At 50.3% G+C, this 26,369-nt stretch overlaps 1 protein-coding gene across 4 annotated transcripts in view; it reads left to right on the plus strand.

The window, feature by feature from the left end:
• The window catches only part of nhsl2 (NHS-like 2), a 436,567-nt gene that overhangs the window by 286,830 nt on the left and 123,368 nt on the right, over positions 1-26,369 (plus strand). The window contains exon 1 of one of the 4 annotated variants that reach the window (XM_038774976.1): positions 8,196-8,608. The exons of 2 other annotated variants lie outside the window; for them this stretch is intronic. In XM_038774976.1, coding sequence (XP_038630904.1) covers positions 8,563-8,608 — 46 coding nt within the window. In that variant the 5' untranslated portion in view covers positions 8,196-8,562. Of the gene's footprint in view, positions 1-8,195; positions 8,609-26,369 lie in introns of those variants that run through there. One more of the 4 variants, XM_038774979.1, reaches the window with a different exon arrangement.

The raw sequence follows: 26,369 nt of genomic DNA on the forward strand, positions 1-26,369 counted from the left end.
GCCGTGGTACTGCTGTGCCAATCGGTGCCATGGTTTTAAAAATCGGCACTTTACGGCCGTTTTTACGAACGGCCAGACCAGGTGTGTTTGCCGTTCGTAAAAACAGCCGTAAAGGGCTTGGAACTCGGCCCATCGGCCAGCTGAGAATCGCTGCTGGCCGTAAAAAAACGGCGGCAGCGATTCGTATCGGGAGTCGGGCGTGGGGGGGGGGGGGGGGGAGAATAGCGGGAGGGCGTCGGACTAGCGTGGCCGTAAAATTTTACGACCCCCGCTATTCTCCGCACCGTCGTGAGTGCGGAGAATTGCGCCCATTACATTTGATCCCCACATCAAAATCATTGATAATAGATTGTGAACAGCACCAAGTCCCAGAAGCTGCACTGGACAGGACGAAGACTGAAAACAGTTACTAGAGCCTAACTTCCAGGATTCCGTAGGTTTTGGAGTTTGGGGGTCTTGGGGCAGGGAGGGTTATCTAGGGGGAGGGCAGAAGGGGGTGTGTGATAGTCTGTATAGAGTTATTACGGTACCTAGTAATGCTGGAACACCATATGCTTTCCATTGGTTGAGACTGTATGGTAGCTCCACCCTGCAAGGCGGGGTATTAGAGCCCGTGCTACCCCAGCAGCTTCCTTTCTGTACCTGAGCTGCTGGGGGGAACATCTAGCTTATTAAAGCCTTCAGTTGGACTACAACCTCGCCTTCGTAGTCATTGATCGTGCATCAATTTAATAATTTAATAAGCTAGATCTAAAGAATGGAGCTCCGAATCAAGCCAAAGTGTCTGCAACTCAGCCCTCACGCAGTAAACTCGGCAGTGAGTTTCAAGCACTGGCTGACGTGCTCCAACAGCTACCTCGGAACAGCAGAAAACACACCCACTAGAGAACAGAAACTGCAGATCCTGCACTTGAGGGTGAGCCCAGAAGTCTACACCCTCATCGAGGACGCGGACGACTTCGATGCCGCGATGGGGTTGCTGAAAAGCCATTACATTCGGCCTGTGAATCAGGTCTACGCCCGGCATCTACTAGCAACGAGGCGACAAATTCCCGGTGAGTCACTGGAAGAATTCTACCGTGCGCTCCCAGTGTTGGGGGGAAACTGCAGCTGCTCGCAGGTTTCAGCAAATGACCACACTGAACTGTTGATTCGGGACGCTTTCGTTGCGGGTATGCTGCCCTCTCAAATCCGCCAGTGTTTGCTGGAGAAAGAAACTCTAGGCCTCAAGGAGGCTCAGGCCCTTGCCGGCTCCCTGGATGTGGCCCTTCCAAAATGACCGCGCCTACGCTCCCGACCACGCGGCATCGCCCTGGGCAGCGTGGAATCCCTCTGCCGCCGACTCCGAGGCAATGCCACACACTCCCCCACAAGCTTGCGCTGCAAGTCGGCCACGCAACCCCGGGGGGCCCCGCTGCTATTTTTGCGGGCAAGCCAAACACCCCCGACAGCGCTGCCCAGCCCGTTCGTCCACCTGTAAAGGGTGTGGCAAAAAGGGCCTTTTCGTGGCAGTATGCCAGGCCCGGGCGGTCACTGCGGTTCCAGAAGCGAATGCAGACCGCCACTACAACCCTCTCCACGGGCCCCGTGCGGCCAGCGAGCGCCGCCATCTTCCTCCCTCAGGGCCACGTGTGGCCTCCGAGCGCTGCCACCTTGTTCCGCTGACGCCGCGTGTGATGGATGGGCGCTGCCATTTTGTGCACCCACAGCTACGTGCGACTAGTGGGTGCTGCCATCTTGGATGGACTCTCAGGACCTCAGTGCAGATGACCACACACTGCCCGACGCGAACACCCAGCTGCTGCCAAGATTAGCCTCGGTGACCCTGGACCCGTCTCGGCCTCGAACTACAACAACGGTACTAATCAATGGACACGAGACGTCCTGCTTAATCGACTCTGGGAGCACGGAGAGCTTCATATGCCCCGACATGGTAAGGCACTGTTCTCTCCCCGTCCATCCTGTTAATCAAAAAATCTCCCTGGCCTCCGGTTCCCACTCAGTAGAGATAAAGGGGTTATGTGTAGCAAACCTCACGGTCCAGGGAAGGGAGTTCAAAAATTACCGGCTCTACGTCCTTCCCTACCACTGCGCAGCCACTCTCCTAGGGTTAGACTTCCAGTGCAACCTCCAAAGTCTAACTTTCAAATTCGGCGGCCCTATACCCCATCTCACTGTCTGCAGCCTCGCGACCATCAAGGTCGATCCGCCTTCCCTGTTTGAGAACCTCACCCCGGATTGCAAACCCATCGCCACCAGGAGCAGACGGTACAGTGTCCAGGACCGGATCTTTATTAGGTCAGAGGTCCAACGGATACTGAGGGAAGGAGTCATTGAAGCCAACAATAGTCCCTGGAGAGTTTACGTAGTGGTGGTAAAGACCGGGGAGAAGAATAGGATGGTCATCGACTACAGTCAGACCATCAACAGGTTTACGCAGCTGGACACGTACCCTCTCCCCCGCATATCCGACCTGGTAAACAGGATCGCGCAATACAAGGTCTCTGCGGTGGACCTTAAGTCCGCCTACCACCAGCTCTCCATCCGCATGAGTGACCGCAAGTACACTGCCTTTGAGGCAGATGGGCGGCTCTACCACTTTTTTAGGGTTCCCTTCGGTGTCACTAACAAGGGGCAAAATTCTCCGACCCCACGCAGGGTCGGAGAATAGGCGGGAAGCGGCATTATTTCCGCTCCCGCAGGTTTTTCAATTCTCCCGCCGGTCATAAACCGGCGTTGTGCAAATCCCGCCGGCAGCCTGTGAAAACAGCTGGCGCCGGCGGGATTTCATTTTTTAAAAAACTTACCTCAAATCTCCGGCCCGGATGGGCCGAAGTCCCGCCGCTGGGAGGCCTTCTCCCGCCGCCGAGGTTTAAACCACCTCTAAAACGGCGGGCTCAGCGGCGCGAGCAGGCCCCCGGGGTCCTGGGGGGGCGGGGGGCGATCGGACCCGGGGGGGGTGCCCCCACGGAGGCCTGGCCCGCGATCGGGGCCCCCCGCTCACTCTGCGGGGCAGTGCCGTGGGGGCACTCTTTCTCCTTCCGCTCAGCCACGGCCTCCGCCATGGCGGACACGGAGGAGAACCCCGCATCGCGCATGCGCCGGCAGTGACGTCAGCGGCCTCTGCCGCTGATGTCACTGCCGGCGCATGCGCCGACCGCCGAAAGCCTTTCGGCCAGCCCCGCTTCCGACGGCGCCAGGTGTTTGCGCCAGTCTTCTGGTGCAAACTCCCCACCTTTGGGGAGGCGCGACCCCTGAGTGGTTGGCGCCACTCCCCTACGCCGGCACCCTCCGTCACGCCGGATAGGGGAGAATCCAGCCCAGGGTCTCGGTCGTCCAGCGAGAGGTGGACCGAATGGTTGACCGATACGGTTTACGGGCAACATTCCCGTATCTCGATAACGTCACCATCAGCAGCTACGATCAGCAGGACCACGACACCAACCTCCGAAAATTCCTCCAGACCGCAAAAATCCTTAACCTTACGTATAACAAGGATAAATGCGTGTTTAGCACCGACCGGCTAGCCATCCTCCACTATGTTGTGCCAAATGGAGTTATAGGCCCCGACCCTGAACGCATGCGCCCCCTTATGGAGTTCCCCCTCCCTCACTGCTCCAAGGCCCTGAAGCGCTGCCTAGGTTTTTTTTCTTACTATGCCCAGTGGGTCCCCAACTATGCGGACAAGTCCCGTCCTCTGATCCAATCCCCAGTTTTTACCCTGTCGATAGAGGCCCGCCAGGCCTTCAGCCGCATCAAAGCAGACATTGCAAAGGCACGCCATTGATGAGTCCCTCCCTTTCCAGGTCGAGAGCGATGTGTCTGACGCAGTTCTGGCAGCCACCCTCAACCAAGCGGGCAGACCCGTGGCCTTCTTCTCACGTACCCTCCATGCTTCCAAAATCCGCAACTCCTCAGTCGAAAAGGAGGCCCAGGCGATAGTAGAAGCTGTGCGACATTGGAGGCATTACCTGGCCAGCAGGAGATTCACTCTCCTCACTGACCAAAGGTCGGTCGCCTTCATGCTTGACAATGCACACGGGGCAAGATAAAAAACGATATGATATTGCGGTGGAGGATCGAACTCTCCACCTATAACTACGAGATCTTGTATCGTCCCAGGAAGCTAAACGAGCCTCCTGATGCCCTGTCCCAAGGCACATGTGCCCATGCACAAGTGGACCACCTTTGAGCCCTCCACGAGGATCTCTGCCACCCGGGAGTCACTCGCTTCTTCCATTTTGTCAAGACCCGCAACCTGCCCTACTCCATCGAGGAGGTAAGGAAAGCCACCAGGAATTGCCAATCTGCGCGGAGTGCAAGCCGCACTTCTACCGGCCAGAGAAAGCGCACCTGATAAAGGCTTCCTGTCCCTTTGAACGCCTCAGCATGGACTTCAAAGGTCCCCTCCCCTCCACCGACTGGAACACGTACTTCCTGAACGTGATTGACGAGTACTCCCGATTTCCATTCGCCATCCCCTGCCTCGACATGACCGCAACCACTGTCATCAAAGCCCTCCATAGCATCTTTACACGGTTTGGGTTCCCTGCTTACATACATTGTGATAGGGGGTCCTCCTTTATGAGCGAGGAACTGTGTCAATTTCTGCTCAGCAAGGGCATTGCCTCAAGCAAGACGACCAGTTACAACCCCGGGGTAACGGACGGGTAGAGAGGGAGAACGGAACGGTCTGGAAGACCGTCCTACAGGCCCTACGGTCCAGAAATCTCTCAGTCTCCCGCTGGCAGGAAGTCCTCCCAGATGCCCTCCACTCCATCGCGTTCCTGCTCTGCACCACGGCCAACCAGACACCTCACGAACGTCTCCTTGTTTTTCCCAGGAAGTCCTCCACTGGGACCTCGCTCCCGACCTGGCTGGCAGCCCCCGGACCCAACCTGCTCTGAAAACACGTGCGGGCGCACAAGTTGGACCCGTTGGTCGAGAGGATCCACCTTCTCCACGCTAACCCCCAGTACGCCTATGTGGCGTACCCTGTCGGCCGACAAGACAGGGTCTCCCTACGAGACCTAGCGCCCGCCGGATCCCCGCGCACACCCCCGCCACCAGTCCCACACCCCATCCCACTGGTGCACCTTACAGCTGCCCCCTTCCCAGGAGGATCAGTTCTTCCGCTGGCCCCGTCTAGGCCCCCCCGCCACCGGCACACCCCGCAGACACTCCCTTTCCAGGTCAATCAGCTCCCCCACCAGCACCATCTCGGGATGTTGAAGCTGCCACAGAGATTGAAACCACGCTCCCGGAGTCACAGATGCCCGAACCTCCACCGTGGTGCGTCACCACCGAAGCTTCGCCGATCACAGAGGACGACCAGGGCCCCCGATCGACTGATTGCTTCATTTTAATGTGTATGTAGTTCATTGTAAAATTGTAAATAGTTACGATAATAAGGCAAAACGCTGTACGGAGGCATTATGGTACCTCCATAACCATAACTTCTACCACGTTACCACATTGTAATACCAAGCCACCACCACCGCCGGACTCTTTTTTTTAACAGGGGGTGAATGTGGTAGTCTATGTAGAGGTATTACGGTACCTAGTAATGCTGGAACACCATTTGTAGATAATGTATGCTTTCCATTGGTCGAACCTGTATGGTAGCTCCTCCCTGCAAGGCGGGGTATAAGAGCCTGTGCTACCCCAGCAGCTTCCTTTCTGTACTTGAGCTGCTGGGGGAAACATCTAGCTTATTAAAGCCTTCAGTTGGAATACAACCTCGTCTTAGTAGTCATTCCCGTACTAGCCTTCCCGGACAGGCGCCGGAATGTGGCGACTAGGGGCTTTTCACCGTAACTTCATTGAAGCCTACGCGTGACAATAAGCGATTTTCATTTCATTTCATTGATCATGCATCAGGGTGTAGATGTTGGTGGAGAGGCCGAGAGGGGATTTGTGGGAGGGGGAGGGCAGTGGGTGGCTCTTGGTGTTAAATAGAGGCTACTTCCCATCGGAGGCTTGAGTAAAATTAATTTTTGGTCTTCCTCACTGTCCCTGAACTCAACCCACCAGTCTGTCAATTGAAGTTAGGTTGGAAATAGCCTTTAAGCAGTTAGTAATTTACCACTTAAGGGCCTCATCAGAAACAAGGATGGGCATGCTGGCCTAGGCCAGGCTTGTCCCAGCAAAAGAGGTCAGGGCATGTGTGAGCCCAATAGGAAGACTATCCCTGACCTATGAACCCACAGAAGGGGAAAATGTAAAATTCTGCCCTATACTTGTTGTAAACCATGGCCGGAATTCTCCCCTACCCGGTGAGGCGGGGGGTCCTGGCGTAGCGGAGTGGCGCCAACCACTCAGGCGTCGTGCCTCCCCAAAGGTGCGGAATTCTCCGCAGCTTTAGGGGCTAGGCCTGCACCGGAGTGGTTTCCGTCATGCCGACTGGCGCCAAAACCGGCGCCAACGGCCTTTGGCACCCACCTCCTGGCGTCGGGGCTGCTCGAAAGGCCTTCGCCGGTCTACGCATGCGCCGGTGCGTCAGCGGCCGCTGATGTCACCACCGCCGCATGCGCGGTAGGGGGATCTCTTCCACCTCCGCCATGGTGGAGGCCATGGCGGCGGAGAAGAAAAAGAGTGCCCCCAGGGCACTGGCACGCCCGCCGATCGGTAGGCACCGATCGCGGGCCAGGCCACCGTGGGGGTACCCCCCGGGGTCCGATCGCCCCGCGCCCCCCCCCAGGACCCTGGGGGCCCGCTCATGCCGCCAATCCCGCCGCCACCAGAGGTGGTTGAAACCACGTCTGTGGGATTGGCCTGTAGGCGGCGGGACTTCGGCCCATCGTGGGCCGGAGAATCGCCGCGGGGGCACGCCGATCGGTTTCCTACCAGTTAAAATTCTATAATTTTATAGTCACTCTTCCCTGAAGTCTCTTTTACAATGAGATTATTAGTTAGGCCTTTCTCCTTGCATAATACTGGATCTAAAATAACTAATTCCCTTGTTAGTTCCTGAATAAACATAATTCATCCTCCACAGCATTAATGCAAATTGGGTTTATCCAGTCTGTCTGTAGATTGACGTTCCCCATGATTGGTATATTAGTGTTGTTACTCTAATTTCCTGATTTTTAACATGCCCTACACTAACGCTTCTGTTTGATGGCCTATAAACAACTCCCACCAATACTTGCTGCCTCTATCTACTGCTTCTTCGCTCCATCCAATTTGATTCAGCATCTTGATCGTCCGATCGAATGCTCTCACAATATACTGATCTCATCCTTTATTAACAGTGTTATCCAAACCTCCCTTTCCTTTTCACCTATCTTTCCTAAATGTTGAATACTCTTGAGTAATGTAGGTTTCCATGATCACAAAAAGTTGTCAATAGCAGCGAAGAACTTTCCATGTTTATTGTGAACGGTCTGTGTATCACAAAACAATGTCGAAAGTATCACCATCATACCAGTGCAAATATGATGGGCCAAATGGCTTCTTACTGCAATTACCAGTTCTGCAATTTTGTGATCTAGTTTAGCTCACTTGGCTAGACAGGTGGTTCGTGATGCAGAGCAAGGCCAATAGCGTGGGTTCAATTCCCAACCTGGCTGAGGTTATTCATGAAGGCTCTGGCTTCTCAATCTTGTCCCTCGCCTGGGTTATGGTGATCCTCAGGTTAAATCACCACTAGTCAGCTCTCCCCCTCAAAGGGGAAAGCAGCCTATGGTCATCTGGGACTATGGCAACTTTATATGATAGTATGAAGCACAACATTTTTAAAGTCTGAGTAAAATGTAAAATAGTTGATGCTGAAATTGAGTTTTTTCATTTGTGTGAAGAGTGTTTTCATGGCTGCATATTCATGGTGTTAAAAGCACAACAACAGTCACGATAAGGACTCTTCAATTATTATAGATGTGATGTGCACACTTCCTGATTTTTGGTTTAAAAAAATCCTTGCAAATCTTTTTCTCCATGTTTGGAAGGAAAACAGTTTTTGCCAATTCACTAGCTCTGGAAAATCTGGAAATTTATCCGTGAAAGTTGGTAAAAGCTGATTATAAAGACATCTGAATGCAAGATATTAAGGAGAAGTTTATATTGTATAGTGTGTATCATTAATAGAAGCAACATATTTAGTGCCAGCTGTCCGTTCCAGGTTTGCTTTAAGCTTCTGGAGCTGATAATTCTTTGCTTGAGAAGCAGAGGGGGGAGGGCCGGCTTTTCAGCTTGTCTAATAGGAAAGGCATGGCTTCACAAGGTCTGCAGATTTCACACCGCCTGGCCCCAGCCGGGATCATTGTAGAAATATGTTATATCTCCCAGAAAAACCTCGAGAAGGAAGGCATATTATAAGCGGGAAGGAAGGGGGACTGAGTTATGACAATGGGCTGATGTGAGTTTAGCAGAACAGAGAGTTCCTGCCTACTTCCTCTGTTCCTGAGTATACAGATTCGAAGGGAAGTTGCCGTTTAGTCTTGTTTTTTTTTGAGAGTGAGCTAATGGGATCTTTTGGATTGCTGTTGCACAATATTGTGTTAACCATATTTCTTACATGCTGGTGGCTGGGGTGCAATTCTGTGAAGCGTTTACACAGAGAAGATGGAGTATGTATCGACCACCTTTACCATTTCTCGCACTATGGGAGGTAGGATCTCTGACATAATGTTAGAGTCGAAAGGGTAGCTGTGTTCTGAATTTTATTTTTAACATAAAAATGCTAAATTTATCTTGTGATTGAATTTATCACTCATGTTAATATGACAGGCTCCGAGATGGCATAATGTTTAATGGCTGTATTTAAATCCAGTGCATAAAGAGTCTTAATGCCTTCATGCTGTAATCTGTGCATTTTTTGTATACCTAGTGCCTAATTCTCCTTTCAGTTTGTAATAGCAGCTTTCAGGCCATACTGCAGAATGCACTGGTAATTAAGACTGGGTAATGAAACTGAAGTAGCTGTTTCCTACCAATGCCAGTCTTTTCCAATCAAATGGTGTACTTATAAGAAATCAGGAAGAATCTATGAATCGGACTGTATCTGCTCAGTATCAAAGAGCACATCCTGTTTATGATCACCCTCTTTCAGGGGGAAGGGGAATCAGTTTCCTATTGGAATATTATTCTGCTGTCCGATTCTATTGCTTGTAAATGAGATACATTTTGACTTTGTGCAATAATGTAAAATGAGTGATGCCAATCTACAGTGCAGTTACATCTCTTCCATTTCTATTTTTATGGACTTAAATGGGAGATGTAAAAACGGCTGCTGATTCACCATCACCTGTTAACACTATAGCACCAAGTCAAAATTACTTCCAATGTGGCCACATAGCCACTTGCAATTGACAATAATGCAATTTGCAATTACCCTGAATGCTATGATGCTAATTAACAAGTCTTCCAAATTAAATGCAGGAAAAATGAATGTATGGTCATGAGTAGATAACATACAATGTAAGCTAACCATGGTGCAGTGGTGGGGGCAGTGTCAGCTGACAGTATAAACCCATAGTAGCAGAAGCCAAGATGTGGTTCAATATATGAGAATCTTTCAGCTCCTTGCTGGTTTAATTATTTCATATTTTGCTAATCAATTTAAGTAAAAATAAATAATTTAAAATTATTATCAGTTTGTCCAAGGCGGCACATTTTCCAGGGTTAGTAAGCTAAACAGATCCCGGGAGAACAACACAGCAGCATGTTTATAGAAGGACTTTGAAGCTGCTATTGCAATGGTCCTTGCATTGCCCAATGTTAATGAGCTCAGTCGCAGAGTCCCCAGTTTGTTTTCTTGCTGGCACTGAGCTTAACTGAAGTAGCCGTGGTGTTTCTGGGCTAAGAAGGGAATGCTCAGTATGGGGACTTTCTCCTCATTAGTTTTCGTTAACCCACCGGTTAAAATCTGCATTTGTTAAAATCAAGTGAGAATTTGATCACATTTGGTCCTTACCCCCATATGTGTTGGCACCACTGAATGAGGAATAAAGCAGGAAAAGAGTTTGCCTGGTATTTGCTGTTCTTCATTGATTTTCTCCCTGACCCTCCTCCTTTTGTGAGACCATTGCCATCTTGTCGGTTATTTTCCCGTGAGCAGTAGGCCCAGTTCACTTTGGGCACCGTCACTAAGCTCACTCAGCTCTCACCTGATATCCGCACACATGCTGCTCCAGCAGCAGTCACCAAATAGTGAGTAGCATCAATTTTCCATTCCCTACTCAGGGTTGTTGAGGCCAATTGTGGCACATTAACTGCTGTCTGAGACCAATTATTTCATCACAGACCAGGATTAAAAACTGGGCAAGTAACTAAAAAATGAAAAATTAGAAACCTATGTGATGGTGGTACCCAACTGTAACAAATTACCTCGGGTTGCATTTTCCATTTTTGAGACGAAGTGTGGGCAGGTTTGGTGGCAACTACCCTGCTGCTCAGGATGATGGCAACGCATGTAAACTTATCAATTATGGGCATGCAGGGCAGCATGGTGGCGCAGTGGTTACCATTGCTGCCTCACGGCTCCAAGGTCCCAGGTTCGATCCAGGCTCCGGGTCACTGTCCGTGTTGAGTTTGCACATTCTCCCTGTGTTTGCGTGGGTTTCGCCTCTACAACCCAAAAGATGTGCCATGTAGGTGGATTGATCACGCTAAATTGCCCCTTAATTGGGAAAAATGAATTGGGTACTCTAAATTTATTACAATTTTTAAAAATTATGCACAGACAACTATCCTGGTGGTTTGGGAGCTGATTCTTCCGCCCACCATTTGCTGGTGGGGTTATATGTCTGGCTGCCATTTTTAAGCACCATCCAAACACATGCCTCTCACTCGTTCCTGCCCATTTGTCTCCAGGGCATGCACAGAGATTGTCGAGCCAGAAAGGAAAGCTGCAAGCCTCGAGAAGTCAGCACCCTACTTTACCCACAAGGCCTAAGGGTCTTGGTCAGAGGAGTGCAGACCCACAGGGACCTCCTGTATTTGAGATATGGACACACCAGCCTCACCCTCCTGGGAGGCCATCGCAGGGGACTTCAGTGTGGCTGGCAGTTTCAGTCAAAATGCCACCCAGTGCAGGAGGGTAAATCATCCTTCTACCCCCACCAGTATCAAATTTTCATCATGGTATCATATATTCAAAGGGCAACTCTCTTCGGGGATTTCACACATTCATTCATGGAGGACACATATCACCACTGATTTTCTCAGAAACATTCTCATCACCACCATCCCATTTACCATGCTGCTCGCGCTCCTTCCTCAGCTCCTTCTGTGGAGGGCTCAAAGACACAGAAGACATGCATTTCACCCAACCTCTGCTTCCCTTCGCATTACATGCCTTCCTTATGTCTTCATCTAGGGCAAGCTTGTCCACAACTGACGGGAAAGATTGCAGATCAGGGGAGGGAAGGCCTACATCATATCTCTCATATAATTCAAGGAGGATCCCCACTGTGATTGCTGGGCAGGATAGGGAACGTTCCAGTGCGGAAGGGGAGATTGGATTGTCCAGGAACCGTCTCATTCAGCTTATCACATTCTGACAATCAAAGTGAATGACATGCAGTCTTATCTTCTTCATGCTCATCAATTGAAACTCTATTGTGTATCTTATAGGCACCAGTAGATCAAGGCCCACAAGAGTGTCCACCATAAATCCCAGCCCCCAGATCATGTCCGAAAAGGAAACTGAGGAAGAACCATCACAGCACTCACCCACACCTTCCATCAGCACAGAGACACATACCTTATGTACATTTGATGCTCTTATTTCAAGGTTTATCCATCCTCCCACTTAGTGATAGTCTCCCTCTCTGAGATTAACATTCATTTGATGTCAATCTCACTGAAGATCGACTCTACACAATTGTGTGATGTCAGGGAGATGTACTAAAATCTTTATTAGAAGTGTGTGATGTATGTTCTTCTAAGCCATCTTCTTCATAGAAGATCATTGTGTAAGGGCAGCTCATTAGCCTTAATTGATAAGCAGAATTTGTGTTTCTTCAGTGGTGATGGTAAAAAGGCAAGACATGGATGGAAGGAGGAGATCCCTAGCCATGTCTCCATCACACTGGTCACTCTTTTTTCATCATTATCTAATGGTGACTGCTTCAACTCAATTCTCGCATTGCTCTCGTTATTCAGTGGACTCTCACTTCCCAGAGTGGGTACATACACATGGCCCTGTGGACCTTTGTAGAGATTGTTGCCTGGTGCTTCATGAGACAAAAAGGAATAAGTGCAAATGGCAGGACATCGCCTGAGATGAAAGGGAAAGGAAGAACAACTGTAGCCATCTCCCCTTGCCTTAAATTTATTTCTCCTGGAAGCTGTCAGTGATTAAAGTGCTATGAGCCTGTCTCTCAAGTCCAAAGATGTGCAGGTTAGGTGGATTGGCCATGATCAATGCATGGGGTCGCAGCAATGAGGCGGAGGAGTGGGCCTAGGTAGAATGCTCTTTCGAAGGGTTGGTGAGGACTAGATGGGCCAAATGGCCTTCTTCTGCATTGTAGGGATTCTATGATTTCCTATGCCTTGTTTCCTCCATAGCGTCATTGCGTTCAAACTGTACAGTCGGTACCCTCTTGAGGTTCCTGGGCCTCTGGATCTTCATCCTCCAATGAGCTCATCCGCCTCCATTTCATCCTTTGGCAACGTATGACCCCTTTCCATTTCCAAGGTGTGAAGGTCACAACACAGTGATGATGTGTGAAACCTTATCAGGAATGTATTGTAGTTATCCACCTGAACTTTCTAAGCTTCTGAAACGCATCTTCAGAAGCCCTTTGATACACTCTATTGAGCAGCGTTTGGAGCTGTGAGCGGCATTGCACTGGTGAAATCAGCCAGTACTTCAGTGGGTACCCTTTATCCCCAAGCAGCCATCCCTCAATACGTCATGCCCTTCGAAAATCTCAGGTATCTGGGAGTGTTCTCAGGGTGTAGGAGTCATAGCAAATCTGCAGCGTACTTGGCACAAATGTGCATTATGTGCTTCTGATGCTCACACACCGGATGAACATTGATGGAATGGTAATTGTTGCGGTTTATAAATACTGGGGGCTGCTGCCATGGAGCCCTTAATGCAACATGGCTACAGTTGATTATGCCCTGGGATGCAGTCTTGGGAAACCTGAAATTGTGGCAAAGCCACCTGGCTATCATAGAACATAGAACAGTACAGCACAGAACAGGCCCTTTGGCCCTCAATGTTGTGCCGAGCAATGATCACCCTACTCAAACCCACGTATCCCCCCTATACCCGTAACCCAACAACCCCCCCTTAACCTTACTTTTTTAGGACACTACGGGCAATTTAGCATGGCCAATCCACCTAACCCGCACATCCTTGGACTGTGGGAGGAAACCGGAGCACCCGGAGGAAACCCACGCACACACGGGGAGGACGTGCAGACTCCACACAGACAGTGACCCAGCCGGGAATCGAACCTGGGACCCTGGAGCTGTGAAGCATTTATGCTAACCACCATGCTACCGTGCTGCCCTAATCATCCCTATCATCGTCCAAAGGAAACCCGACGGACTGATGTGCCTTCCTGTTCAGGGCATGTGTGTCCTCCTTAATGCAAAGGTAGCCCTGGATCCGTTTCTGTTTTGCCCTGGTCTCTGAAATGCAACTTTGCAGACATTAATGAGGCACAGTTCCACATAGTGAAGCTCACAATCTGCCATCTATACAAACTGTAATAGTCTACGTTAGTTTCAGCCCTACTTGAATTGTTGCTGATGCTGCCTTGTCATTGGGCTGCAAACATCAACATTGAGGTGACCAGGATGCCAGCCCAGGAACATGTTATCTGAATGCCTGATTGGTGTGTTTGAATGACACTGTTTGAATGATAAGCACTGCCTAACCGAGCTCAGTGCTCCAATCTATGATCTTGCATTCCAATTAACAATAAATTGCTTCAGATTAATGACTGGATGCCCTTGGGCCCATTAGGAATGCCAATTCTGAAGAACATCTGATTGGCCTCCATAAATAGAACACAATATATGCTGTAACTATGCCTCCTCCCTGAGTGCCTGTATTCCCAAATTATATATTCCAATGTGTTAATGCTGATATGCTGTGAATATGATGTGAAGCCATTGATCCCTCCCACAGCACTGATTGGCTTTCTGCTCGAGGAGGTCTTCCTCCATTCTGTAAAATAATACTCCATGTCACTCTTGCAGCACCGCCAAGTTTCCAGTAAATAAATCCTGTGCTTTTATCACTTGTACATCTCTTTGGAATTCCATTGGGCGGGATTTCCCATCGGGCGGCTAAGTGCCGATGCCGGCATAAAAACGGGAGTGTTTTACTCCACAGGGGGCTAGCATGGCGCTGGAGCAGCCCACGCCGCTCCAGCTGCCAATCACGGCCTGAACCTGATGCCGCGGGGTCCGAGCAAGCGCAGTTGGGCCGGCGCCAACTAGCGCATGCACAGTGGCCTTCTTCCCCGCACCAGCCCCGACCCCAAATGGCACAGGGCTACAGGAGCTGGCGCGGAGGAAAGGAGGCCAGGGTACAGAGAGGCTGGCCTGCCGATCAGTGGGCCCCGATCGCGGACCAGGCCACTACGGAGGCCCACCCCAGGGTTGGACCTCTTCCCTCCCACAGGCCGCCCCTGGACTCTTCAACGCTGAGGTCCCGCCGGCTCAGAGGACGTTAGAACGGCGCAGGTGGGACTCGGCTTTTTGATGAAGGCCGCTCAGCCCATCCGTGCTGGAGAATCGGCCTACCGGTACGGGCCGGAGAGTCGTCATGTACCCCGACCGGTGCTGCGCCGACCACGCCGGCCCTAATGGCGCCGATTCTCCGCTCTGCAGAGAATCGCGTCCCGGCATCGGGGCGGCATGGCGCAATTTGCACGGCCCGTCGGCGATTCTCCGACCCAGCGGGAGGTCGGAGAATCCCGCCCATTGTCTCTGCCGCTGGGTCAAAATCCTGGGGCTTGATGTGTTGGGTATGCTGGATCTGTGAAGACTGCTTTTACCTAAGCAGTAACATAGACAGGCTACCAACACTTGTAGAAGTACAACTCTATTTTATTTATCTATGAGCTGTTAAACATACTTGCACTGTGGGTCGACAATATGTTAGGTTGACTGAAGACCTATGGCTCACCTGACCAGAGTATACTGCTAGCACATGGCAGATGTTCGTGCTACTGATTACGGGCTCTGGCGGGAAAACTAGTGCCCTCTGGCTTTATAGTGACCGTGCCCTGTCTGGTGATTGGCTACTGTGTTCTGTGTGTTGATTGGTCTTTCAGTGTGTCAGTCAGTGTGTCTATGCACCACCATATACTTGTGTGTGTATTATGACAGGGCTCTCTTCCCAACAGCACTGTGGGTGTACCTACACCACATGGGCTGCAGCAGTTCAATAAGTTGGGTCACCACCACCCTCTCAAGGGTAATTAGGCCCACAACCAATGAATTAATTTTATTTAAAAAAAGGAATGGTTAGTGAAGCCACACTTTAAATTTCAAGCCTGTATCGTACTGCGCTTTCAATGTAATTACTTAATTTCACACCAGACCGAGACTTGCATTCAGAATTGTAGATTTTTAACCTCCATTTTCTTATTTGAAGCTGTCTTCAGCTCTTAATAAGCTTCTAAGTAGGAGTGTAGAAAATAGGAACCTGGAACCCAGGAAATTGAGCTGCTTATTTTAAACAGGGATTCTGGTAAGGGACATGTTCCTGGTTAGTTTAAAATGTGGGGAAAAACAACAAAATAAAATAACTATTAGCTGACTATTGAAATCTCATAAAATAGGCCTTTAGCTGCTGTGATTTCACCCTTTCAGATTCCCAACCCTATTATCTTCCACAGCAGTTTACTCTCTGTTTAAGTACAGTGCCTGGCCCATAACCACCGCTCCTGGAAACCCGTTCCAGTTGATCACCGTCTGAGTAAAGAGTACTTTCTGATGTCAAAAGCCTAAATTCGCACTTCAAAATTTTAAAATTGTCTTGTCCTGTTGCTTGGGAACACCTGAAAGATTCCTTAAAGCACTGCGTTATCTTGTCCAAATTGCTAAAAGGGTTTGGGAAGGCAGGCTATGTGACAGAGGGAGGATTGAAGCTTTCTGGGATGATGATCAGATTTATTCCTTTTAAGAAGATTGAGGTCATTCGGGTCAATTTTAACTCGGTCAGATGGCAGAAATTGACCATTGGCAGCAAAAGGTACAATGTAACCTGCACCCACCAACACACTGGTGCTGTGGTCACTGACATCTTGGGGGATAAGAATCCCATTTGGTTCAGGCCGAAGACATCTTGCAATTTGAAAATTGGAGTCCTATGATAGTCATTGCAATATTGAGGTGTTCAGCCAAACCTGCGGTCTTTAAAAGACCAGGAAATGTCTAATTTCTGGGAGTGGGGTCATCCAGAAAAAGCAGGAGTACACCTCATGAATCACAGTCGATGGTCTGCCTGAGGTGTCCATTTCCCGCAATTGTTTACCCCACTTGGGTTTCAGCTAGTGGACTGCTTATTGCAGAGATAAGGCAATTTCCGACCCTCCAAGGCCTGGTGAACTGCTCATCAGGGACATGAGCACTTGATGATTGTATGACCCATAACATCCTGGTTCCCCATTGTCGCATTTAGGGAGTACCTCAATGAAGTGCTGGACCCTCTAGGAAGTTCCCACGCAAGGGAGTACCCGGCAATTGTCCAGAAGTGTTAACTTCCTCTGGACAATTGGGTTGAGCTAGGAACCATCCGACAGAAGCGATTAATTGGGGCCTCAGATGCTTTTGCTAGTTTCACCCTGATAATATTCTGAAAGAGTCAGAAGGTAAAAAAGGAACAAATGACCCCCCCCCCCCCCCCCACCACCACCAGCGGATTCCCATACCACTCCCACTCCCGAACCGATCCAGCTGCCCCCCCCCCACCAGCCTGCCCACCCCGGCCTCTGGTCTGACATCATCCTTCATCTCTCTCTCTCACCCCCCCCCCCCACCCCCCCCAGTCCGACCGACCCCAATGCCCTGCCACACCCCCTCAACCCTGTCCCAGTCCAACCATTTCCCCTGATCCAGACTGATCCGCCCTCCCAGTCTGACTCTCTCCCCTTCCCGTTCTGTCCTGGGCTGACCACCCCCCATACTGCTGCTCCCCCCTCATACTACGACCCAACTCCTTCCTCCTCCCAGCCCAACCCCCCCCCTCCCCCATTCCAGACTGACCTTTCACCTGCTTCCCCCCCAATCTGACTGACTCAAACTGGCCAGGCCCTCCCCCCCCCACTCCTGGCTGACCCTCCCTCCTGGTTCAAGCACACCCCCTTCCCCCCACATCCCTGACTGACCTCCACTCCCGGTCTGACCTGACCACTCCGCCATCCGACCTGAACACCCAACCGCACTGTCCAACCTGACCTCCCACTCCTGTGCCACACTCACCAACCCTCCCCCTCCTTCCCAGTCTCACCCCACCCCCCACCATCCCATTGTCTTAACCATGCATTTGAAACTTACCTTCTCCTTTTTAATTGTCCCTTTTAAACACCTCTTTTATGGCAGCTATTACTGGAAGAAAGGGACATGTCTTTCATCTTTGCACCCCAGTTACTCTTCGTTGTAGTGGAGGTGCACTTCACTGCTCCTGTCTCACCCAGTCTGAGTGAGAAATGTTGGGCAAGAGCGAGGGTGTTGCAATTTCAACATGGGTAATTCCATCAAGAGTGGCAATTTAATGGAGAGTGCCACTCTGGGTCAAAATAAGGCCCAGGTTACAAAATGACTCTAACACCATGGGGGCAACGAATGGCTGCGTGACAAATGATCAAAAATCTCTAAATATGTCTGACAACATGCACTATATAGGCTTACGCATAAAGAATGACTATTTTCAATGAGGTATCTCAGGGTTGCTGATAGCCTTGTGAGTTTACTCCATAGCACTCAGTCACTTCAGAAAAGAAGTGCAGATAGGTGGTATGTGTAAAACTTTTTATCGTGTTTAAAGTAACTTATAGTGTGATAGTTTTATGTCCCAATGGAAGTACCAAAGGTGACCCTGGAAACTATCAGGAAAGCCAAAATTAGTTGAAAGAAAGTTGTGGTTTTCTAACATTTGTGGTTGCAATTTTTCACTTTTAATAATTATCTTCTTTGAACAAAGCTTTCAAGCTTTGCACCAAATTCATTTTCCTCACTTGGAGGCCAAGAACAAAATACACAGTAGAAGCCTGAGTTTGGCTGCCAATACTGACAAACAATATTGGTGTGGATTTTTAACTATTGTGCCAAAATGGGAGTCAGTTTTTTGGTCCTATGAAAGTGGATTGCCATATAAAATTAGCGATACAAAATCTAAAGTTGTTTCGGAAATCTGTTATCTCCTGTCCTGATCACCCTCCCCCTCACTTACAGGTATCTGCATGCTTGCTCCTTTGATTGACACAGCTGTCTTTAGGAAACAATTATATGAAGTGCTGCATCCTCCCACATTGATATGGTACATCAATGTCCCAGCATGCCCTATTTTTCCCCATACATTACCGCCTTATTAACAGCACATATCCATGACAGACATGGTCTCCATAGTTAAGCCTTGAGGAACTATGATGCTTCAACTGTCATGTTCCCCCACTGTGCCAAAATATCTGAAATCCGTCAATATGGGAGATAACTGCATGCTCCAGCATGATCTTTCCAAAGTATATTTAGCAGTTGAAGAACTGCAGAGAAACCAATTACGAAAAGGCTGCTTGGTGAGCTCAATTGAGCATAGAAGGACATTTGTAGTGCATTGCTAATGCCGTTGCCTGGAATGTAATTGATAGCTGGTTAAGATAACAACAGTGCTGCTTTTATCATTATACAAATGATGCATCCATGATGATGAAGTTAACATATGCAGGAAAGCTCTTTTTAAAGTAGAACTTTTATTTTCCCCCACTATTCATAATTGCACTTTGTCACTTGAGATAAAACAATGAGGTTATAAAATAGCGAGCCACCTGACCAGTAACCCATGCTGAAGCTGCTACACTGACTTCAGTCAGTGTGGTTACACGGCCCCATTAACATAGAACATAGAACATAGAACATTACAGCGCAGTACAGGCCCTTCGGCCCTCGATGTTGCGCCGTCCTGTGAAACCCTTCTAAAGTCCCTCTACACTATTCCCTTATCGTCCATATGTCTATCCAATGACTATTTGAATGCGTTTAGTGTTGGCGAGTCCACTACTGTTGCAGGCAGGGCATTCCACGCCCTTACTACTCTCTGAGTAAAGGACCTCCCTCTGACATCTGTCCTATATCTATCTCCCCTCAATTTAAAGCTATGTCCCCTCGTGCTGGACATCACTATCTGAGGAAAATCTTTAAAAAAAAAATAATTTTTAATGAAATTTTTTGAAAAATATATATCAACAAAACAATACAATAATAACAATAACAATAATAATAATAAACACCCCCCAGCACCCGTAACAACGCATATAACAAACCCCCCACCCCCCCCCACCCCAATAAACAACAGAATAAATTAACAATAAGCAAATTAACTTAAACACTATCCCCCTAAACCCACCCCCCCCTTTCCCCCCCTCCCCCCCGGGTTGCTGCTGCTGCTGACCTAGTAACTTATCGTTGAGCCAGAAAGTCGAGGAAAGGCTGCCACCTCCTAAAGAACCCTTGTATCGACCCCCTCAGGGCGAACTTGACCCTTTCCAACTTAATGAATCCCGCCATGTCATTAATCCAGGTCTCCACACTCGGAGGTCTCGCATCTTTCCACTGCAGCAAGATCCTCCGCCGGGCTACTAGTGACGCAAAGGCCAAGACATCGGCCTCTTTCGCCTCCTGCACTCCCGGCTCCACCCCAACCCCAAATATCGCGAGTCCCCAACCTGGCTTGATCCTGGATCCCACCACCCTCGACACCGTCCCCGCCACCCCCTTCCAGAACCCCTCCAGTGTCGGGCATGCCCAGAACATATGGGCATGGTTCGCTGGACTCCCCGAACACCTGACGCACCTGTCTTCGCCCCCAAAGAACCTACTCATCCTAGATCCGGACATGTGGGCCCGGTACAGCACCTTGAACTGGATGAGACTAAGCCTCGCACATGAAGAGGAGGAGTTCACCCTCTCCAGGACGTCCGCCCATGTCCCCTCCTCAATCTGCTCCCCCAGCTCCACCTCCCACTTAGCCTTCAGCTCCTCTACCAACGCCTCCCCCACCTCCTGCATTACCTGGTAGATGTCAGACACCTTCCCATCCCCGACCCATACCCCCTTACCCCCCACGGGGGCAACAAAGGGAACCCTTCCACCTGTCGCCTAACAAGCGCCTTGACCTGAAGGTACCTGAACATATTCCCCGGGGGGAGCTCAAACGTCTCCTCCAGTTCACCAAGGCTCGTGAACCTCCCGTCGATAAACAGGTCTCCCAACTTCCTAATGCCCGCCCTGTGCCACCCCACGAACCCGCCATCCATGTTCCCTGGGACAAACCGGTGGTTCCCCGCAGCGGGGCCTCCACCGAGCCCCCCGCTTCCCCCCTGTGTCGCCTCCACTGCCCCCAAATTTTGAGGGTAGCCGCCACCACCGGGCTCGTAGTGTACCTCATTGGAGGGAGCGGCAACGGCGCCGTTACCAGTGCCTTCAGGCTCGTGCCTCCATAGGACGCCATCTCCATCCGTTTCCATGCTGCCCCCTCCCCATCCATTACCCACTTACGTACCATTGAGACGTTAGTCGCCCAATAATACCCAGAGAGGTTGGGCAGCGCCAGCCCCCCTCTATCACTGCCCCGCTCCAAAAAGACCCTCCTTACCCTCGGAGTCCCGTGCGCCCAAACAAATCCCAGAATGCTGCTGTGCACCCTCCTAAAAAGGCCCTTGGAACAAAAATGGGAAGGCACTGAAACAAAAACAAAAACCTCGGGAGCACTGTCATTTTAACGGACTGTACTCTACCCGCCAACGACAACGGCAGCATGTCCCACCTTTTAAATTCCTCCTCCATCTGCTCCACCAACCTAGTAAAATTGAGCTTGTGCAGAGTCCCCCAGCTCCTAGCCACCTGAACCCCCAGGTACCTAAAACTTCTCACTGCCCTCTTTAGCGGGAGCCTACCAATCCCCTCCTCCTGATCTCTCGGGTGTACGACAAACAGCTCACTCTTGCCCAGGTTATCCGAGGAAAATCTTAAGGGTCATGCTCTTGTGGTCCATGTGACTGGCTCAGGGCCTGTCATGTGAGAGAGTTCAAACCCCGACCAATGAGGGATTAGCACCCCCAGCGAGCGTGGTTCCAGTCAGAGTGAACCTGGAAGCCAGAGTGCTAACACCTGTATTACAGACTCTGTGCCTGAATAGAAGTTACCCTTTTTAGTTGCCAATAAACACTTTGGGCGGAATTCTCTAAAAATGGGGCTATGTCCCCACGCCGGCGGGAAAACCGGCGCCAATGACTCCGGCATCAACTGCCCCCGAAAGTGAGGAATTCTCACCTTACTAGGGGGGCTAGGTTGCCGGCGGAGTCGTCCCCGCAGCTCCAGACAGCGGGGAACGGCCCGCGCATGAGCGGAACAGCCGGCATATTCCCGCGCATGCGCGGGGGTTCCCTTCTCCGCGCCGGCCCCTGGGCAACATGGCGGAGCCCTACAGGGGCCCAGCATGGAGTAAAGTAGTCCCCCATGGAACCAGTCCACTCGCCGATCGGTAGGCCCCGATCATGGGCCAGGCCACCGTGACCACCCCCCTCGTAGTCGGATCCCTCCGCCCCTCCCCCTCCAGGACAAACCCCGCACACTTAACCTTCCGGGTCCCACTGTGTGGGAGGTGTGCAATCCACGCCAGCGGGGCTCGGCCAAACTCGTCCGCCACTCGACCCATTGGGGCCCGGAGAATCGCCGGCGGGGGCACTGTCAACGGCCCCTGACTGGCGTAGCGGCGATCCCGCCAGTGCCCGAAAAACGACAGCGGAGAATTGTGACGCAGGCTTCGGGGCAGCGGGACGTGATTCTCAGCACCCCCCCCCCCCCCCCCCCCCCCCCCCCCCACCGGGATTCTCCGACCATGTGCTGGGTCAGAGATTTCCTGCCTTTTTCTTCATTGCTACCCTTTACCCTATATTGCCTCGAGCCACCACATGGGCTGGTTTAGCTCACTCAGCTAAATCGCTGGCTTTTAAAGCAGACCAAGCAGGCCAGCAGCACGGTTCGATTCCCGTACCAGCCTCCCCGGACAGGCGCCGGAATGTGGCGACTAGGGGCTTTTCACAGTAACTTCATTGAAGCCTACTCGTGACAATAAGCGATTTTCATTTTTTCATTTCATTGGCGATGTGCATAAACCGGATCGACTGCAAGTCCACAATCATTTAACTCGAATGAGGAAGGAAAAACCTCCAAAATGAACACAGAGATGGAAAGTGTCGACGATACCAGTGAACAGTGAGTGAATAATGCCCATGATTGAGAAGTTAGATGCATTTGATCAAGGGGCTGAAGACTGGAGCCACCATATTGTGCGGCTCTGTTACTTCTTCACAGCAAATAAAACAATGAGGGAGGATAAACAAAGTTATCTTATTAATAGTTTGTGGACTAACAACCAAGAAACTTATAGGAAATTTGATGTCCCGGGAGGATCCCGACACATTTGACCAGTTGGTGAAGCTGATCAAGGAGCATTTCAACCCCCAATCCTGAATCATACCAAGCGTTAAAAGTTCAACTCGGCAGTCAGGGAGCCAGGAGAGACCATCTCTGCCTTTGTTGCCAGATTTAGGCAAATGACAGAGCATTGTGAATTCAGTCCAGCATTGGTGACAGGCTGCATGGGCATTTAGTATGTAATATTAACATATAAGGGTGCAAAAGAAGTTTCTGGCTGAAACAAAGATTAGCCTAGACAAGGCGATTAAGATCAGCCAGGTGACCAAGTGCACTGAGAGGGACGTGTCAAGAGCTTCAAAGTATGCAAGAGGGTGAGATGAACCAGTTGTGGGGCAGTATGGTTGAAAATGTGCAGCCAGTTCGCACAGGCACAGAAGAAGATCAGCCACGATCCTAGGAACAGGATCGTAGTCAGTGGACAGGAAAATAATTGGGCTGTCAGTCCAAAGCAAGGCGACTGTTACTGAGATCACCCCCAGGAATCGTGCCGCTGCAGAGAGTTTATTTGTTTTTGGTGCAATAGGAAGGGCCATATCCAGGCACGTTGCTGCCCCCATCAGAATACGCCAATTAAAGACAAGGCAGCAAAACAGAGCACCAGTGAACAAAATGGAGAAGAATTCAAATAAAGAACCTGAAACATACAGAAGGACTAAAACAGCCCCAATTGAGATCGTCCTAACAGTAAACACCAACGTTTTTCAGAGCAAGCCTTGTCCGTCAGTAGTCCCAACCTTTTACATGTCAGGGAAAACCTCTGTGCCATAATAAATTTTGAGGCACACCTGTTTTCTCTATCTTCTTCCCTTACTGGAACCTTCACTTTTAACTTCTCCCTGTCCTCTCTCCTATTTTTATTTCACCTCTCTCTGTCTCTCTCTCGCTTTCATCAGGGTTTTTGCGCCCATTTTGAGTTTTCACTTTCTGCTGGGGGCCTCCTTTCTTCCATGCCAGCCCCTGTCGACCTGCGCCATGTTGCGTCGGGGCCAGCGTGTTGAAGGGAGCCACTCAGCCGATCGAATCTGCACTTAAGCCCTCACTTCCACCCTATACCAGTAACCCAATAACCCCACCTAACCTTTTTGAACACTAAGGGCAGTTTTATCATTGTCAATCCACCTAGCCCGCACATCTTTGGACTGTGGGAGGAAACCGGAGCACCCGGAGGAAACCCACGCAGACATGGGGAGAACGTGCAGACTCCACACAGACAGTGAGTTACCCAGCAAGGAATCGAACCTGGGACCCTGGCGCTGTGAAGCCACAGTGCTATCCACTTGTGCTACCGTGCGGCCCCAAATGATACCTGCGATACTTCGACGTATGGAATAGGGGCTGTTCTATCCCATAAAATTGAGGATGGCTCAGAGAGGCTAATTGCTGTTGCTTTAAGAACGCTATCGGATGCTGAGCGTAAATATGCCCAATGTGAAAAGGAAGGCCTTATCGTAATCTGCAGCATGAAGACATTTCACCAGTATGTTTACGGCCGATGTTTCACAAAAATACAGGACCACAAGCCCCTTCTGGTGTTCCTTCCTGAAGATAAGCTGAAACCGCCAATAGTCTGTTCCTGAGTATAATAGTGGGCATTGTTGATGGCGACCTATGACTACAACTTTCAGCATAGGCCAGGTTTACAGATTTCAAATGCTGATGCATTGAATCGGCTTTCACTCCCAAATAACCTTGCACCCCAACGGTACCACAAGGAATGTCTTATCATTGAACCTTTTGGACACATCCTGCCAGTTCCGGCCGGCCGCATAAAGAATTGGACACAATGTGACCCAATCCTGTCCAAGGTAAAAAGCATGATCTTAACTGGGTGGCCCCACAATAAATCTGACCAATTGAGACCAACTGTGTGATCTGACAGCCGTGCTGCGCCCGACTCAATAGAATCTCGCGAGATTTACCCGGCTCATCATGCCTCATGAGATCCAACGGGATCTTGCAAGACGTCACGATCTGGATCCCGCCCAGATTTGTAGGCGAGCGCAGTTTAGCACTGGTCTCCACCAATGTGGATCAGGCGGAATGAGACTTGGGCGTGTCGACAGTACCAAGTTGCCTGGGTGGCATTTTGCCCATGCAGGGGACCAGGCCCGGGCTTGTCCTACCCTTAGGATGTTGGGTGTGGGAGGCTCGATGACCCCCTTATAGGTGAGTTGGTGGGGGAAGGGGGCTTGTAAGCCCAGGAAATAGGACTAAGTGTGGCATTGGCGGGGTGCTCTTTGCTGAGGCCCTGAAATGAAGCAGAGTCCTGTTTAAAGGCGGGGTCATTCTCAGCGCTGCCAGGGAGGGATACATCCAGCTAAATGTGCTCAACATGGGACTCTGTTTCATTTCCGTTAAATCGAGCCCCATGTCTTACAAGGACAAACTCATGGACGCACGGCAGGCCCCCAGAGAAACCAAAACACTTCGTGAAAAAGGTACAGGTCTTTCCAAGTAGGTGACCTGGTCCTTGTCAGAAATTTCGGCACTGGCCCACTATGCTTGCCAGGCCAAATTGTATCCACGCTCAGTTTCAGATGTGGTTAACTTGAGCAAAAGGACAGGAAGGAAACACATGGACAATGTGAGAAGCCGGAGAACAACAGCCCCAATCTCGGAGCAGTTGGAGACAACTGGCAACACCAGTGCTCTTTGCGGTGTAGCTAGAACAAAGGGGATCGAGAAGTCTCAAGAAAGCTCCAGCGACGATCCAGGAACAGACTGGAGAAGGATATAACCCTGTGGGTTACTTGACTCTCAGGATCATTCGACTAACAGTGACAATGTTGTTACCGTCAAGTTGGAGGTGCTAGTTGGGCGCTTAAGCCGGTCCATGAGACCCAGGAAATCTCCCGAAAGATTAACACTCTGATACACTCTTTGGCCTCTCTCTCCTTTCTGTTTCTCAGTCTGACATTATGTATAATTATTGTATATAGTCTGTTTGTACATACATTAATTGAAGGACTTTAGCGGGGTGGGATGTGGCCCACTTAAGGGGCGTAACCTTGCAGTCGTGTGACTGGTTCTAAGCCTAAGGGGGTTGGTTTAGCAAAGTGGGCTAAACAGCTGGCTTGTAATGCAGAACAAGGCAGCGGCGCGGGTTCAATTCCCGTACCGGCCTCCCCGAACAGGCGCCGGAATGTGGCGACTCGTGGCTTTTCACAGTAACTTCATTGAAGCCTACTTGTGACAAGAAGCGATTATTATTATTATTATTATCGTGCAGGAGCGTGCAAACCCCGAACAATGAGGGGTTAGCACGGATTCTGGGGAGTGAGATTCCAGTCAGGGTGAACCTGGGAGCCAGAGTGTTAACACTTATTAGAGACTCTGTACTGGACAAGTGCCGGAATGTGGTGACTAAGGGCTTTTCACAGTAGCTTCAGTGAAGCCTACTCGTGACAATAAGCGATTTTCATTTCATTTTCAAGTTACCCTTGTTAGTCGGCAATAAACACTTTCGACGCAATTTAACTAAATGGGAATATAGTCCCAGAGCGAGGGCATTTAGCCGCATATTTCTTGGTGCTCGCAGCGCCGAGAAACACCTCGCTGTTTAACATTCCCTGGTTAGATGGGAGGGCCGCAGTGGGAACCTGTAGCTGAGGCTTCACACAGCCCCATTTTCTGCACCGAGGAGCTTCGCTTGCCGGAATTCCTCAGTGTAGCGAAAGATCGGGCCGCAATTTAAAAATGCCGTTCCGATCTCTGCAGCCCCTGATGCAACCCCGAGCCCC

Source organism: Scyliorhinus canicula, chromosome 17, assembly GCF_902713615.1.
Source record: "Scyliorhinus canicula chromosome 17, sScyCan1.1, whole genome shotgun sequence".
Lineage (NCBI taxonomy): Eukaryota > Metazoa > Chordata > Chondrichthyes > Carcharhiniformes > Scyliorhinidae > Scyliorhinus > Scyliorhinus canicula.